At 40.8% G+C, this 16,583-nt stretch overlaps 1 protein-coding gene across 1 annotated transcript in view; it reads right to left on the bottom strand.

Moving 5' to 3' along the window:
- Positions 1-16,583, bottom strand: part of LOC111148298 (versican) — a 112,020-nt gene extending 95,437 nt beyond the window's left edge. The window contains exons 1-2 of the mRNA XM_022504787.1: positions 16,223-16,583; positions 4,189-4,264 (exon numbers count right to left, since the gene is read on the bottom strand). Of these exons, the coding sequence (XP_022360495.1) occupies positions 4,189-4,258 (70 nt within the window). The 5' untranslated portion in view covers positions 4,259-4,264; positions 16,223-16,583. The remainder of the gene's footprint in view (positions 1-4,188; positions 4,265-16,222) is intronic.

The following is a 16,583-nucleotide window of genomic DNA, read 5'->3' as shown; positions in this document are numbered from 1 at the left end:
GGACCCTGAGATCATGACCTGAGCCGAAGGCAAAGGCTTTAACCCACTGAGCCACCCAGGTGCTCCCCAAAACAGTTTTTAAGACACTTAACAAAATTAAATAAAAATAAAATATACTATTAACTGCACTAAGTTCTTCTTTAAGATGTTACTAAGATCATTATCATCCTGGAATATAGTATCAAGGGAACAATTCCATTCTATTAGGTCCTTGGCTCACAAAATAAATTATCTTACTTAAAGCTAACTCTCAGAGTGAAACTAGCCAAATCACCTACTATGGCTGCTCCAGTGAGAGGAAGTGACATTCAAGCTCCCAGCTGGCTGGTTACAGACCTGGGTGAGAACGCAAGTCTCCTCACAACTAATCAAGGAATCTTTCAGCTTTGGTATTTACTGCATTCTTCCCCTATCCCTAAATTAGTTTTGGTTCCTTTGCAGAGTCTATACCCATTCAATTTCTATCCCATCTTATTTCTATTCCATCCTATTTCTTTAATTGCTATCGGCACTGACAGCTCTCAGTAATTTCATGATCTTTTACGTAAATCTATAAAGTCCACAGGGGGCTTCCTACCTGATTCATAAATCTTTAATTTGGGCCCCATTAAGGAGATGATGACAACACAAAGGTTTGTGGGGTTTTTTTTGCCAAGAAAGGGGTTCTGAGAAGGGAAGGGGTGAGGATTCTATGATCTAAAAATCTCCTAATTTACATTTATATGTCCTAGGAAATCCCATCTTCCTTCTTGAAGATGAATTATTTAGATGATAAAGTTCACCACAAACAAAATATTGCTCTTTTAATGGAGAATAAACAGTTTTGCCACCAACCTCAATTATTATATAAATTATGAGATTCTTTATCACTACCTTAAAAGTGAGTTTAAGATAAATGATGTTCAATTCTGTAATATTTATTACTAAATTTTAATTTTTTTCACAATTTTAGACGTGTAGAGGCAGAAATGAGAGTCAGTCAAATCTATTCAGTTTTGTGGTTTCTGAGAGCATTGCTCAATAACTGTGCTATTATGAAAAAAATATATCAGAACAAAATGATGTCAAAAGGCAAATTTCCCAAGGGTTATTTATTGTTCTAGATGTTTATAGATATAAGAAAATTAAAAGCTTCAGTTGGATACAAATATATATTCATGTAGAATCCAATCTTAATAACAGGATTAACAAGAAGCTGTGTGGTCAAGTCTTTTGTGTATAAAATCTTGAGTCTTAATGCACTGGGTCGCAAGAACTAAGTTCACTGAATCTAAATATTTTAAGGAAGAAATTTAGTAGTTCAGAAGATAATGTTTATAGACCATGCATATTTTTAAAAAATGTTACCTGCAAGAAGTTGTCTGAAATTGTGAACAATGCAAGTAATAAAAATGAATGTTAACAAAAAGTTCACTGTTCCCACCAGATGGTTTGTGGTCCAAATGAGTGTAGTGAGGGAGAAATCTCTGAATAATGAATGATCATTTACCCTTCTTTTTCTGTCAGCAAATTCTGTGGAAAAGAATGATGTAATTTCCATCTACACAATTTTTTTTAAAAGATTTTATTTATTTATTTGACAGAGAGAGGGAGAGATCACAAGTAGGCAGAGGGGGAGGGGGAAGCAGGCTCCCTGCCAAGCAGAGAGCCCGATGCCAAGCAGAGAGCCCAGGACCCTGAGACGATGACCTGAGCTGAAGGCAGAGGCTTAACTAGCTGAGCCACCCAGGTGCCCCCCATCTACACAATTTGACCAAACACATACACACACACACACACACCTTGGCCAAATAAATGTCAGATTGAGAATATGGGAATTTATTACTCTCTCGGGTGATAAATATCACTCTCTTGTTCATTCATTTACTCATAACTGTGCATGTCTCATTTACTGATATTAGAGGAATAGCCAAACAACCAGGTCAACACTAGATAATCAGTATAATAGATATTGTTAAAGCTCAGAGCTCTTTTTACATTAAAATAAAGCCATTAACCAGGGCACAAGGTATCCATTAATGTTAGTTATTGATCTTTTGAATGCCTAGGAATAAATAGAGAAAAGCTTAAGATGACAATACTTGTGTTGACTCATAACAACTTACTGCAGTGTATCCCACTATGACCTTGACAAATCTGTTTTATGTGGATATGTTTTCAACTCTTACCCATCATATGAAAAAATTAATTTCTTCTGAAATCAGCCCCTAATTACATCTCTTAATTATGATCACAGATGTGCAAAGAACTTGATTCTTGGCATAAAGTATAATACAGCGGTTAAGAGCATGGACTATGGAGCCTGACTACCCAGGTTCAACTCCAGGCTTCATAACTAAACTGCTGTGTAAAATTCTATATTAGCTATGCCTCTAAACCTTTTGATAATACAGTTTCCTCATCTGCCAAATGGGGAGAAGAGAAGCATCTGTCTCATTGGAAAGTTAAGATTCAATAAATTAACTATGTAAAAAACTCAGAAGAAGGCCTTACATGTAGAAATTATTCAATACTGCTAGTTATTATTATTATTATTATTATCATTATTTTAAAATACTATCAAGGAGCTATATCACTAGTGTTTTGGGATTTTCCCCATTGTTTGTGTGAGTTCTTGCTTTGTTTTAAGCAGAAGATCTAAACTATTTTAAGTGTCCCTCAAAGTTCTCCCACTCTTTTCTCTGTTATTTCTCTTCTGTTATTACCCAACTAAACCAACTCCATTTTCCATATTTCCTTTCTGTGTTCTCCCTTGTCACTGGATGCTATTATTCTTCCCTGCCTGTGACCTTCACCTTTACTTCCCGAAAACACTGAAGAAGATAGTTCCTGGGCTGTTCATAGGTTGGTGGAGCCCAAACTCTGATAGCCATCTTGGTCATTCATATCTCGGTTTAAATGTTACTTTCTCAAAGAGGTCTTCTCACCTTCCCCCAACCCAGGCCATTCTTTCTCATATCACTCAGCTTTATTTTCATCAGTCTGAAAGTACCTGGATTGTTAGTTTCCTTCTTTATTGCCTGCATCGTATAACTAGGAGACTGAGTTTAATGAAATCCAGGACAAAATATGGCTTGTCCACTGGTATATCCCCAGATACCCATAATGTAAGCTGGCACATAGAAAGTAATCAAACAATATTGTTAGCAAGTAGACATAGGAATGGGTACGAGAATGCATTGATGAATGAACAGATGGATAGATAGATAAAATGATACTTAAGTTTTGAGTCTTGAAGAATGAATTGAAGAGGAACTGTAGAGAACAAGAGAAGGGTCTGCCAAGCAGAAGGAATTACATGTCAAAAATCAGGGAGTCTATGGTGAGTGCTGTTAAGTGTGTAAGCCTGATGATTCACAGACCTGTACCTCTGGGGCTAATAATACATTATATGTTAATTAAAGCAAACAAACAAATGCAGGGGGGGGAAGCAACAACCAGGGAGTGTGAAAGTCTATGCATGGAATTGCAAATTAGTTCAGAGAGTCTGAAGCATAGAATAAGTGTGAGAAGGAACTGGAAGCTGAGTATGGAGAGGAGCAGATCATTTAAACTCAGGGCAGTATCTTTTCTCATGGACTACGGTCCAGGAATTTGGAATTATAGAACCTTCATTAAGTAGATATATAATTTAAAGCTAAGAAAAACAGTGCATGTGCACTTACCCAGTTACTTCAAAAGGGAGAGAGAGAAGAGAGAAGAGAAGAGAAGAGAGAAGAGACGAGAAATACAGGTGTGGGTAAAAACTTGGTTGTCAGCCTGCTCTTTGTCTTTTTTTTTTTTTTTTTTTTTTTTTGGTCTTTTTGACTTCTCAAACTCTGGCCTCCTGAGGATTTGATAGGCTTTCTTTTCTTTATAGGAAAGTCTTAGAGTATATTGAAGAAGACAGATTTTTAAAATATGTCCAATGCCATATGTAAACCCTTTTGCAGTCTAAAAGTAATCTGGGAATTTACTGAAAACCCATTTGCTTCTTTAGCATTCTATTCATTATTTCATTTTGACTGATTTGCTTAAAACCATTTATTAAATAAAAAATAAATATTTCAGCTGAGAGTGTTCAGCACTATAAATCACTAAATAGATAAAAATTAATTCTTTATTCTAGTGGCCCCATATTACCATTCAATGCCTTAGTATTTATATTTTTATTTCACTAAGCACCAAATAAATTGTTATCACACTCACCTTTATGTAGTGCATGGGTTGCTATTAAGGTAGAACATATCCATAAGATGCTCTTTATATTTATCAACATCTTGTCCTAGAAATGAAGAAAAATACAAAGGAAATCATAAGCATTCAGGTTTGTGGTGGGCCATAAATCACGGGCTATTTGTGCAGTGTATGTAATAAGAGTACAAGAAGCAGCTCCTCTTAGATTGTAAAAACAAGAGAGAACCTGTAATAGGAAAAGACATCCAAACACCTTAATTATTAGTTTGACTCTCACCCAATGCAGTTGTTACCAAAATAACCCCAGAACCCACTTTGGGAACATATAACAATATGCATGTGTGGGACAGCCACAACTGGGTAGGCTGTAGAAAGAACAATTGAGACCACAGCCCAAGTAACTTAGTGGCTAGGAACTGGCACAAAGTGGGAGGGGTGACCACAATGTCTATTTAGAAACAGGAAGCTGGTCACAGATGGAGCAGAAAAAGATGGGGAAGCAATAGGCAGAGATGCTGAAAGAAAGGGATTCGTATCAAATGTAAGGTGGGAAGGACCCTGGTGGTGTCTCCTGCACATGGTATCAAAACAGGGAATAAGGACTTCAGCAGGCTTTTTAAAGCACAGACTCAATTTAGTTTCTTGGAGGCTGAACAAACAAAACATATGTATTATAAGGAGCTGTTAATTACAAAAAGACCAGTGCTTGCCATGAGTTTTAAAGCAGTTCCAATAGTTCTAGGGGTGAAAAAAGAAAGAAAATACTGTTCTGAGAGTCAAGGAACCCTGCCCTGGCTTTGTCGTTAATTTATTGTGTGACTTTGGGGGAGACATTTAATAGCCTGGGTCTCAGGATGGCCCCTTCCAGCTCGAATTTCTATGAAGCTTTAATTATGAGGTGGATAAGTACCAATGTTGGGGACCATCTGGAAAACAAAGAGCCAATCTCAGAAGAACTATAGATTATTTGATCCCCATGGTTTTTCCCTTCTCAGCTACATTTAGAACTCTTCTGTAACAAGCATTGCTGGTTGGCTACCCAGTAGCCATTCTTCTTTCTCCTTTCTAACAAACTCCCATTCCATTTTCCTGTATTTCACAGCCATACAACTTAGAGAAGCCTGAGTCAAACCCAGCCCAAGGGAATGATCTTCATTGTCCTAAGTCAGTCACACTGCTCCCATTCCTTTCTCCAGATTGGTTTTGGAATGAGTAGATGAAGCAGTCTTAACTAATGAGATGTGAGGAGATCTCAGGTGTGAGGGAGGAGGGGATGCTCCTGGGAAAGGTACATTCATCTTAAGAACAGAAAGAAAGGAAGAGATGGTTGCTTTTCGTCATTGAATACTGAAACAATAGGCTATTTTTTCTCCTACTATTGTAGCCATCTTGAATCCATGAGTGTGTAAGATAGCTTCTGGGGATGAAGCTGAGAAAGAATCAGGAGAGCTAAGGCTTAAGCCCTCACGCATTAGGCCTAGAGTAGACTGTACCTTTGGACTTTCTTTTTATATAAAATAATAAACTCCTTTATTATTTAAAGCCAATAAAATCAGGGATTTTTGTTACTTGTAGCTGAAGGCATTGCAATTGACACATTTGAAATGGTGTCCTAAATAACTTCCTAATATCATCCTTAGAGAGTACATAAATTCTGTATGATTTAGGAAATCTATATTGAAAATAAGTAAATGCTATAAGAATCCAAGCCCATTTTGGATTCAAGTTCAATTTCATAATTATAACAGCTAGTCCTTTTTCCTTGATATTCTTCTTTATTTGATTGTCTTTATTCTGAAATAAGCATTAGAAACTCTCTACAGCAAAATCCTAAAGAGCATCTTTTAAACCCAATAAATTGTATATCTGTTTTCCATCTATAAGCCATTTGAAAACTCACAATGAAAAGCATATAGTTGATAATCCTTGATACAGATAATTAACCTTAATAATTAAGTTTATTATTCATCATATAATTACTGGGATATGTAGCAGACACTATTAAACACTAACTGGAAAATTTGGTTTCTACGTGTCTGTATTTCTTATAAGCTACCACAGCAAGTAGGAAGTATACCTCAGTATTTTAGGGGAAAAAAAAAAAGAAGACCTCAATTCAACATATTCTATATTAAAGTTGCCGAAGTGAAATTTCAGGTTGTACCATAAAAAAATCTATTAAAGAAAATGCATTTCATGAATATTAACTGAATTTAAGAAGTCTTTTTATAAATATACTCATAAACAATAATTTCCTATTGTCATTAGAGAAAAAACTGTCCTCAATTTTTTTCTTTTTTTTTCCACGAAACTTTTATTTTATAAGCATATAAGTCTCCACCTGAATTCAAGTTCTGAATCCTTTACTTATACTCTGCAGTTTGGAGGTAAATTACTAACTCTCTCGTTTTCAGTAGCTTTCAAATTTGAAAAGTAGTACTTAACTGTTGGAGTGAATGTGAGGATAAAATAATGCATATGAAATATAGCTCAGGGATACACAGTGTATTCAGTACTCAATATTTCTTACTAAAATTACTAATTCAGATTTTCTACAGATGTTCTCTTCCTGCTTTCATATCACTAGTAGCAAAAAGAAAAGTATTTGAAGTTGTTGGATTTAAAAATTATAACATGGGTTGCCACTATAAAAGCAGGGGATAAGTTTATACTTATAATATATTGCCCTATAACTTATTGCTATGTGCATTGCTTGTAAACATGTTTTATCTTCTCTGTAGAACAGTAGGCTTTGGAGAACAGAGTTAATATCACATTCAATTTATTAATTCCTGTAATATTACCATAATATTTCCCAAGAGTCAGAGTAGACCCTTGAGGAAGGTTTATAGACCAAATGCAGAACCATTGCCTCCACCTCCTATTCCGAAACATGCTTTGAAGCAAAGTGCCAACAATCTCTTATGAATATGGGCAAGTAGGCTAACTGAATGTGAAATTCGTTTACACTAGTCCAGTTGACTAGTCATCATGTCATGATAATATCTGATGTTTGTCAATATTTGGACATTGGTGTTAGATCTCATAACAGAATCAGAGAAGGTGTGACCTTGACCCAGGAATGGATCTTCTGCAACCAGATTTCCTCTCCAAGGCCAGTACTCAAAGTCTAACTTTCTGTGTCAGGCTTCATCCTTATAAAAGCGTTTTTTGTTTTTTTTTTTTTTTTTTTAAAGGAGAAAGGAAAATGTTCTTTCATCTATATAAAGTATACTCATCACTTGTCTTAAGATTGCCCCAAGACTAGGCTAGGGAAGGAAGCTGGTATGTTAAAAATACAAGGGAGAGATAAGTTATGTCTTAAATATAGTTACATAAATATATTTTAATAAATATCCAACATCCAAAAATTGGAATTTTCACAGTAAGTCTCAGATCTCTTTCGAAAAATCAGATTAAACAACTCTAGGTCCATATTCTGGCTGGCCAGTCATCAGCACTAGGCAAAGAGCAAGCTCTCTCACCCTGGCTCTGTGCACTCAAGGTCATCATTGGCCCCACTCAGCTTCTCATCCACTTCTACTCCATGCCTGTTCCCTTCAGGCACCTGATTTAAAGAATGGTCATTTATCTCTTTCATAAATATGTCAGAGTGCTTTTACTCATCTTAATCACCTTAGAACTACATTTCTGTGGCCTCTTCCTTGGAGTCTATGGGCATTCATCCCATTTCTCTAATTTTCTTAAGGCTGTGTCCCTGTTCATGGTTGTTAAGGCACTCTTATTTACCTTCTGCACTTGATCTTACTAAATAAGAAACCTTCTAAAACCTCTTTCTTTTTTTCAGCACCACTCTAACCCCCACTTCTATTCTTCCCTCTTCCGTGTTGGTCTTGTAAGCATAATCTGCTAGTGATAACAAGTCTGTCTGCATAGACAGACCTCGGAGATATGAAAGCCAGTGCCTATATTTAGCATGCACTCTAGTGAAATCAGTGAGAAGAGGAGAAAGTCATGGAACAATCAAGGCACAGCCGACTGAAGCTATTTAATTGCCTGGGAGACACAAGAGACAAGGTTAACAGGACTCCTATACATGAGGAATATCTGCAAAATGGGTAAGGGTCATGTCAAGGATGGGCTGCCTTGAGGAAAGAGAGTCAAGGTTCTAGTAAACAGATGTTTAATATTCTCCCCTCAATCTCGGGGAAGATCCTCTGAGCTAAGGGTGACTTAAGGACACAAACATAGCAATTTTGTCTTCTAGTCTTCAAATTAGTTACTCTAGACAACCAATTGTCTAGGACACCTCAATCACAAAGTGGATATATGGTGCCTACCATATTGCTTCCTGGGTGCATTCTCACAGGAAGAATCACTGCAACGCAGAGAGAAATATTGTGGTTTAAGCAGGAAATCCTATAAATTTACTTCACAAAAGTAATTGCGCCATGTGAATTTATCACTAACCTGTGACTGGATTCCTTAAAACAGCATTCTCTCTTCCCTTTGCCATGCTCTATTTTCATCATAGCACATATCATTATACACACACACACACACACACACACACACACACACACACAAAATTAGGAATTGCTTTTCTTTACCCACCATAATATAAGCTCTGAGAGAGCAGACTTTGGTGTTTTGTTCATTGCTCAGGACACTCAGTAAAATATGCTCATTTTTTTAGATAATAAGATGCATATTATAAACAATGTGTAATGTATGTTATGTAAGATGAATGTTATAAACACTATAACTTAGAAGTATAGTTTTTCTGGGTTGTTTTTAACAGCTGTATAGTTTTCTACTAGATGAATGCAGCATCTTTTATTTCACCAGTTCCTATGATAAGCCTTTAAGCTGGTTTCACATTTATGCTATTAGAATCATCTCTGTCCATTTGTCTTGGGTGACACTTGTACCAATATCTGTATGACAATGTCTAGAAGAGAACTGCTGGGTCAAAGAGTATATGCATTTTTTTAAATTTTCTAGTAGCTCTTACCAAATTATTTTGTAAAGAAGATGACCCTGGGGCACCTGGGTGGCTCAGTGGGTTAAGCCTCTGCCTTCTTCTCGGGTCATGGTCTCAGGGTCCTGCGATAGAGCCCTGCATCTGGCTCTCTGCTCAGCGGGGAGCCTACTTCTCCCACCTCTCTCTCTCTGCCTACCTCTCTGCCTACTTGTGATCTCTCTTTCTGTCAAATAAATAAATAAAATCTTAAAAAAAAAAAAAAAGAAGAAGAAGATGACCCTATTTTATTGCCACAGTAGTATGTAAGAGATCCACTTTCTCCACAACCTGGCTGACACAACCTTCATCAAACTTATTTATCTTTAGTGCTGTGAATGAAAAAATAGTGCAGTATATCATTGTTTTTTAATTACTATTTCTTTTTTTAAATTACTATTTCTTTAATTATAAACGAAACTAAGCAATTTCTCATATGATTAAAAATACATTTGTTCCTCTGCCAACTGCCTGTATTTCACATTTGATTTTTTTTGGGGGGGGTGGGTTGTGGTCCTTTACTTATCTGTTAAAGTTCTTGTTATATCAAAAGAGTTATTAGCTCTTTGTCGCTCATATGTTGCAGATATTTTCCCAAGGTGTCACTTGTTTTTGCGTAAATAATTTAATTGTTACTTACTCATACTTATCAGTCTTTTCTAGGATGACTTCTGGATTTTACTTTTTGCTTAGAAAAGGTTTCTCTACTTCTATTTTATTATTTTAAAAGCCCTGTCGTTTCTTCTAGTTTTTTATTTTTAAATTTTATTTCAGTTTTTAGAGAGAGAGAGAGAGAACATGTACAAGCTGGGGGGAGGTGGGGCAGAGGGAGAGGGAGAGGGAGAGAGACCCTCAAGCAGGCTCCACACCCAGGATGGAGCCCCACATGGAGCTGGATCTCATGACTCTCAGATCAGGACCTGAGCCAAAAACCAAGAGTAGGAAGCTTAACGGACTGAGCCACCCAGGCACCTCCCTCCAGTTATTTTTTTAATATCATTCTTTACATCTCATATTTGATCATCTTAACTTTATATGAGGATAAGAAATGAAGTAGAGATTGACTGTTATTCTGAGTGGACCAATCAGTTGTTCCCAAATCATTTGTTGAATAACCCTTCTTTTCCACTGTATTTCCATGTCTATTTTAGTATATTTCTGGACTCTATCTCCTGTTCAGTGAAACTAGAAAATTCTTAAAGCAAAATGCTCCTATCTAACTCACTTTATAGATTCAGTAGGAAAGATGTGATTTAGGTAAGTGTTTTTATTGAGATTATTGAATTAGATCAATAAGAGTCCCAAGGATACAATATTAACACCACTTATTTGTATAGTTTTCCATTTGCCAAAGCTTTCCCACAGGTATTCACCCTTTTGATGTGTATAACTGTATATGCATTTAATAGATTCTGACATCAAGCTTTTTGATTCCAAGTCTAGTGTGCCTTCCCCCACACCACCGGTAATAGCAACTCCGTAATTTAATAATAAAAAAATATTGTTACATTATATCTGTGTTTATTATAAGCTATGTGATCTCATTTTTATAGACATAAACAACTCTCAGAATTCTTAAAAGAATGAGGTAGAAAATATACAGATAAAGAAATGAGATAAATTTAATTTTATTTTTTAAACATATAATATCTTTTTATCCCCAGGGGTACAGGTCTGTGAATCGCCAGGTTTACACACTTCAGAGCACTCACCATAGCACATACCCTCCCCAATGTCCATAATCCCACCCCCCCCAACCCCCTCCCCCCATTAACCCTCAGTTTGTTTTGTGAGATTAAGACTCACTTATGGTTTGTTTCCCTCCCAATCCCATCTTGTTTCATTTATTCTTCAGAAATGAGATAAATTTAAACACATATGTGAATTCACACACTTTTATATTTCATAGATCTATCAGGAGGAGTTGCAGGAAACATAATAGACAAACCCATTCAACAAAGTTACTTTGCACTGACCACTGAACTACAACCACCCCGGTACTTTCAATGACAAGAACCTAGCAGAGTAAAAAAACAAACCAACCAAACAAAAACCCAAACACTGGAGAATACATATAAATAAAATAGAAACACATAAATATATATTTATGAATGGGGGTGTGGGGGAGTGGGCGTAATTTACTAAATCTAGGCTACCAGAGGAAATAGGCAAAAACTCACTAATTGAAGCAGAGCTTGACCAAGATGTTTATCTTTAGAGTCACCTGGGTGGCTCAGTTGGTTAAGTGTCTGCTTTTGGCTCACGTCATGATCCCAGGGTTCTGGGATGGAGTCCCGCATTCGGCTCCTTGCTTAGCAGGGAGTCTGCTTCTCCTTCTCCCTCAGTCTGCTACTCCCCCTGTGTGTGTGTGCGCTCTCTATCTCTCTCTCTCTGACAAAACAAAATTTATCTCTACTTCCTCCTGTTCTTTTCTATTCTTTTTAAAAGATTTTATGTTTTTATTTGAGAGAGAGAAAGAGCAGGGGAAGGGAGAGAAGCAGACTCCCCACTTAGCGGAGAGCCCGATGTTGGGCTTGATCCCAGGACCCTAAATCAAGACCTGAGCCGAAGGCAGCCGGTCAACCAACTGTGCCACCCGGGTGCCCATCTACTTCCTCTTGTTCTGATTCCCAATCAGAGGGAGTAACAGTGTTGTGTTTTCTGGTAAAGTACAGACCTATGCAACAATCAGCACGTTTTCTCAGACTAGAGCAACTCACCCTCAACAATGAGTGTTTGTAACTCCTAACTGGTTTCTCTAGGTGGGTGGTGAATAATAGCCTACTACAGTATAGTCACTGAGTCGTCTCAAGAGAACCCATGTATCTTGAGAAGTTGGGTCAGTCCTACTGCAGTAGGAAAGAAAAGCTTGGTTGTATGACTATTGGAAGACAGCTTTAGTGGATCTTTATGCTCTCAAAGGTTCTGATGCTCAATTAGTGAACATTCATCAACCACAAAGTACTTACGCATAATAATAAGGTGAGGAAAGAAAGAACAAAGACTATATTTTTAACATTAATCATATTCAGCCTTAAGTTAGCTTTTTATGTCTTTTGCAAACAGAATTTACAAGCATGTCGACTCAGGTATCTTAGAATATCAGAGACATTCTCCAGTTTGCAAGCACTGAGAAAAATTAGAGGAAACCTACACTTGTAAAAATATAACTAACTCTAGGGGGATTCTTTTCAAACTTCACTTTTTAAAGAAGAAACAATTTAGGAGTAATTTTTAATTTATCTACTAGGAAAACAAAATAAAAGTTTGAATTCTGACATAAATCCTTAGATCGTCTTATTCTTATCCCTCTTCCCACCACCCACGAGATTAAGGATTGTGGACTTCCTGCTGGAGGGAGTAATTGCTCAATCACTTTGGAATCCACTGGAACTCTTTGCTGTATTAGTTTGGACAGACATATACAATTGTGAAATCTTCCTTTCCTTTACTGAGAGATAGCACTAGAAGTCAGTCCCTGAGACCTTCTGCCTGATATGCTCTTATATCCAAGTTCCATATTCTCAGGACCGGAAACAGATTTCATCTTAGAAAACTAGTTTTTTCTTCCATTGATGCCTTACCATTTTTACATTAGACTCACAACATCTTATTTCAGGACTTCACATGAATATTTTCATGATATGTTTTGCATAGTGGACAAGCAGTACTTAAAATAATTAAGGTCATAGCTTTTAGAAAGAGACAAAAAGAAAGGGAAAGCCTATCAGTTAGATAATCAGAATTTGAGATCTCAGAGATCCTTAAAACCCAGTTCTCTGACGTAAAGCGAGGAAGCAGGAGGGTTTAAAATGCAGCTCCAAGTGACAGCGTCTAGACTGTGCCGCGATCCCCCAAGTCACTAGCTCCATCATTTCATAAATGTGTACTGAGCTGCCACTGTGCGTCAGACCCTTGCTAAGGGTCCTGATGCACAGGGACCTGAGTTACACCCGCAGCCCCTTAATGTTGATGCTCATTGGAATTACATCAGCCCTGTCAAATGGCAATCGTTTGCCGTTCCAGACGCACTCTTTATGACAGTGTGGACGTGATTATCCTGTAATTGACTAAAAACAGACCTTAAACTTACTTGAACGTATTTGCAAAGTCAATGTATGAAGCACAGAAAAAACTCGTGTCATTTTTCTGTCAAAAAAACTTTGCTTGGAGTCAATCTTTACTTCCTCCCTGATGCGGGGCAAAAACTCCTCCTACCACTCCCAAGAAGCAAGAAAAAAAAATTTTTTTTTTCTTTTCAACTTGTTAGAGTGTTTAGCACCTTTTAGACAGAAGTCCGGGAGCCTCCCGCAGCAGGCTGCGACCACAGAGCTTCCGCCAGTGAGCCCCGCCCTGCCTTTCCCCGCCCCGCCCCCACCGATAGCGCAAGGCCCCGCCCCCACCGGCCTCTGGGCGGGGACCCCAGGCGTCGCGCCAGATTCTGACTGGGCTGACTGCCGGTTCGGCGGAGCGGTTGTCTCAGCGCCCAAGTCACACCCGTCTAGGGCCGGGAACTAAAGCCCCAGCCCACGTGGCGGCGGCTGGAGAACTCCCGCGCAGCGACGAGCGCCCGGCGCGGTTCCTATCTCCGCGCCTGCTGAGAGAGTGGGGGTCGGTCCGAAAACCCAGCCGCTTTAAAGGGCTAGTTTCTCCCCTACCCTTCCAACCTACCACGCCGCTTTAGTCGCGTTTGTTGTCACTTATTAAAATATATCTTAAAACAAGACTCGAAATTCAGCCTCAAACTTCAAAACGCACCCTGCCGGTCCTCTCCTGTCTGTCGGCGTCCATCAGCCCCATCTCCGCTCCTTCCTTACTCCGACTTCCTCCCCTATACCTTTCTTTACCCTTCCCTTCTCTTCTTTTTCCTCCCGGCGCACTCCTTCCCCTAAATTTCCATACTTGATGTGTGTCTTGAAATTGATTAACTTTAAACTTTGGATTAGGGGCCTTTCTTTTGCCATATCCTGGGGCGGGCCCTAGTATCGGGTTCAAGTGGTCAAGGGCCTTAGTAAAGTTTCCAAAAGTAAAGCATTCTGTATTATATTTCTTAAAGTGATGCCTAAGATAGAACATCAAGCCTTCCAAAACTTGGATCCGCCCCTGGCCCTGTGCGTTCCTCGACCAAGCACATCCCCAAGGACTCGCGAGCAGGCGCTTCTACACTTTGCAAAGACAAGGTCTCCTTTCAGGGTCCTCCAAATCCCTAGATTTACGTCGCAGAGTCTAAAATAGAAAACTAACGACTAAAGGTTCTTCACCCTTGAATGTATAGCTGTAAGGTGGCTCTCTTCGTTTTTGGGGGGGTGGGGCTCGGTTTTCTCCACCTGTGCTGCATTTCTCCATCAGGGGGCGCCCACAGCCGCCACAAAACACCCTATTCCTAGACATCTGGGTTCTGCAAGCCCTAAGCACGCCTACTGGGGGCAGATCCGAGGGAGCTCACTGCCTCTCTCGCTCCTCCCTCCTAGCCTGCCTCCGCGGACCCGGGAGGCAGGGATTTCACACTAGCCATTCATTTGTCAGCCGTGGGGGAGGGGACTCAGGAGAGAGAGACACTGAGAAGAGGCTGGGAGAGGGGAAGGGAGGCACAGAAGATGGAGACAGAAAAGGGAGACACAAAGATGAGAAACGGGACACAGCGAGACTGTCTTTCAGTCTGTGTGTGTGCGCACGGTGGGACAGATCTCCAGGCGTTGCGTAGATTTCTCCCCCCTCCCGCAGCATCTCCCGGGGACAAGCAGGACTTGCTGGGGCGCAGCTGGATCGGAAAGCAAATAGTTTAAGCTATGACACTGTATTTCTAACCCGCTCTGCGAAGCCTAACACACAGACCGCTCCACGCCCAGTGACACAGACAGCATGCCGGGACAACCCTGTGGCCCCCAAATCCGCATGCACTGGGGATGTCGCCCCGCGGCGCCCACACTTCTGTAGGGTGGTGGGACGCTCCAGCCTAGGGCGTCCCCCAGCGCTCCCGACACATGCTCTCCCTGGCTGGGGGACTAGCCAGTAAAGTTGCACAACTACAGCGAAGAGCTGGGAGGGGGTGGGGAGATGGCAGGAAAAGAAGGGGTTGTAGTCGGGGCGAAAAGGCTGGTCCTAGAGGCCCCAGATTCGGGTCCCCGCGCCACCTTTGTCTGGAGAGCGCTCTGAGCGCTGGTTTGCTCGTTGATACCAGAATGGAAGCCTCCACTTCGCTCTTCTGGGTGAGATAAAATTCTTGCACATCGCTGATGGTTCAAGGCAAGCTTTTCCCGCCCAGGCTCTTCCCAGACCGCCGCGGCACTCCAACAACCCCGCCCCCATCCCCTGCTCCTTCCCGGCCGGCCCCTGTGCTCCGCGCGCAGGACAAAAGAACCCAGGGGCACCAGGGAGGGCCTTGACAGACCCCAAGTCTCCAAAGAGACGCAGCCGGGGGACCCCGCACATCCTCCGGCCGTACCTCTTTCCAGACTGCTTGCGGACAGAGAGGGTCACGTCCGCCCAGGTCCCGGGCTGCTGTGTCGCCGGATCGTCCTGTCAGGAGCTGCCCTGGAGCAGCATTCCAGGAACGCCGGGCACTGACCACACACCAGGGTCCCGGGAGCCAGGTGGCCCGCACCAAGGCGGCTTCGGGGACTTGCAAGTGGACAAGTCTCGGGAGTCCCCATTCAAACTTTTGCCTCCAGCAGGTTAACAAAAAAGCTCAAGGTGCCAGCGGTCCCTCCAGCTCTCTAGCACAAGACCCCAAGACTTTTCTAAGGGTTCTCTACAATTCTCTTCCCTCCCTTCCCCCAATTCCGTTAGTCCTTCTACCCCCACCCAATTCCGGGCTTCTTTTGTCTGGATCTTTTTCATCACCACGGTCCTTCGGTATTCCTCTCCCCAGACGTCCTTCTGAAAGTTACCTGCATTTTTAAAGTGCATATATTTTCTTAACTTCGCCTTACAGCTAGATCTTTTTGCCTTAATTAAAGCCTTCTACCAATTACAATGTACTTCGTTTTTCTAAGCTTGCTCGTTTTTGTTGTTTTTTTTTTCCCCTATTTTTTTTTTAAGGGGGAACAAAAGAAACGTGATTACCTTGAAAGGCGGCTTATTGCAGTTTGGGGGAAAAATCACCGCAGCGCTGCGCGAATGGGCTCGGTGTTGCCGGGGCGGGTCACATAGGAAGCTCGGTGGCCTGGGGAAGGGTACGGAGGGTGCGGGACGGTGCTGAAGGATGCAGGAGGATGCGGGGCTGGCCGCAGATCCCGGTCCCAGCGCCTGTCCACAGCACCTAGTGTTCGCGGCTGTTGCTCCCGCCCGCCTGGAGTTCTTCCCCAGAAAGGCTCGGGGCAGCTCGCCTGCAAGTTCAAATGCGGGTTGTGACACCCATCATCATTATATCACTGTACCGTCAGCACCGAGGAGGAGACTCAGCGAGGAGGAGGAGGAGGAAGAG

The sequence above is a fragment of the Enhydra lutris genome, unplaced genomic scaffold (genome assembly GCF_002288905.1).
Source record: "Enhydra lutris kenyoni isolate GAN:26980312 unplaced genomic scaffold, ASM228890v2 scaffoldscaffold19, whole genome shotgun sequence".
Taxonomy (NCBI): domain Eukaryota; kingdom Metazoa; phylum Chordata; class Mammalia; order Carnivora; family Mustelidae; genus Enhydra; species Enhydra lutris.
The sequence above is the reverse complement of the archived record's forward strand: the minus strand, read 5'-3'. Positions and strand labels throughout refer to the sequence as shown.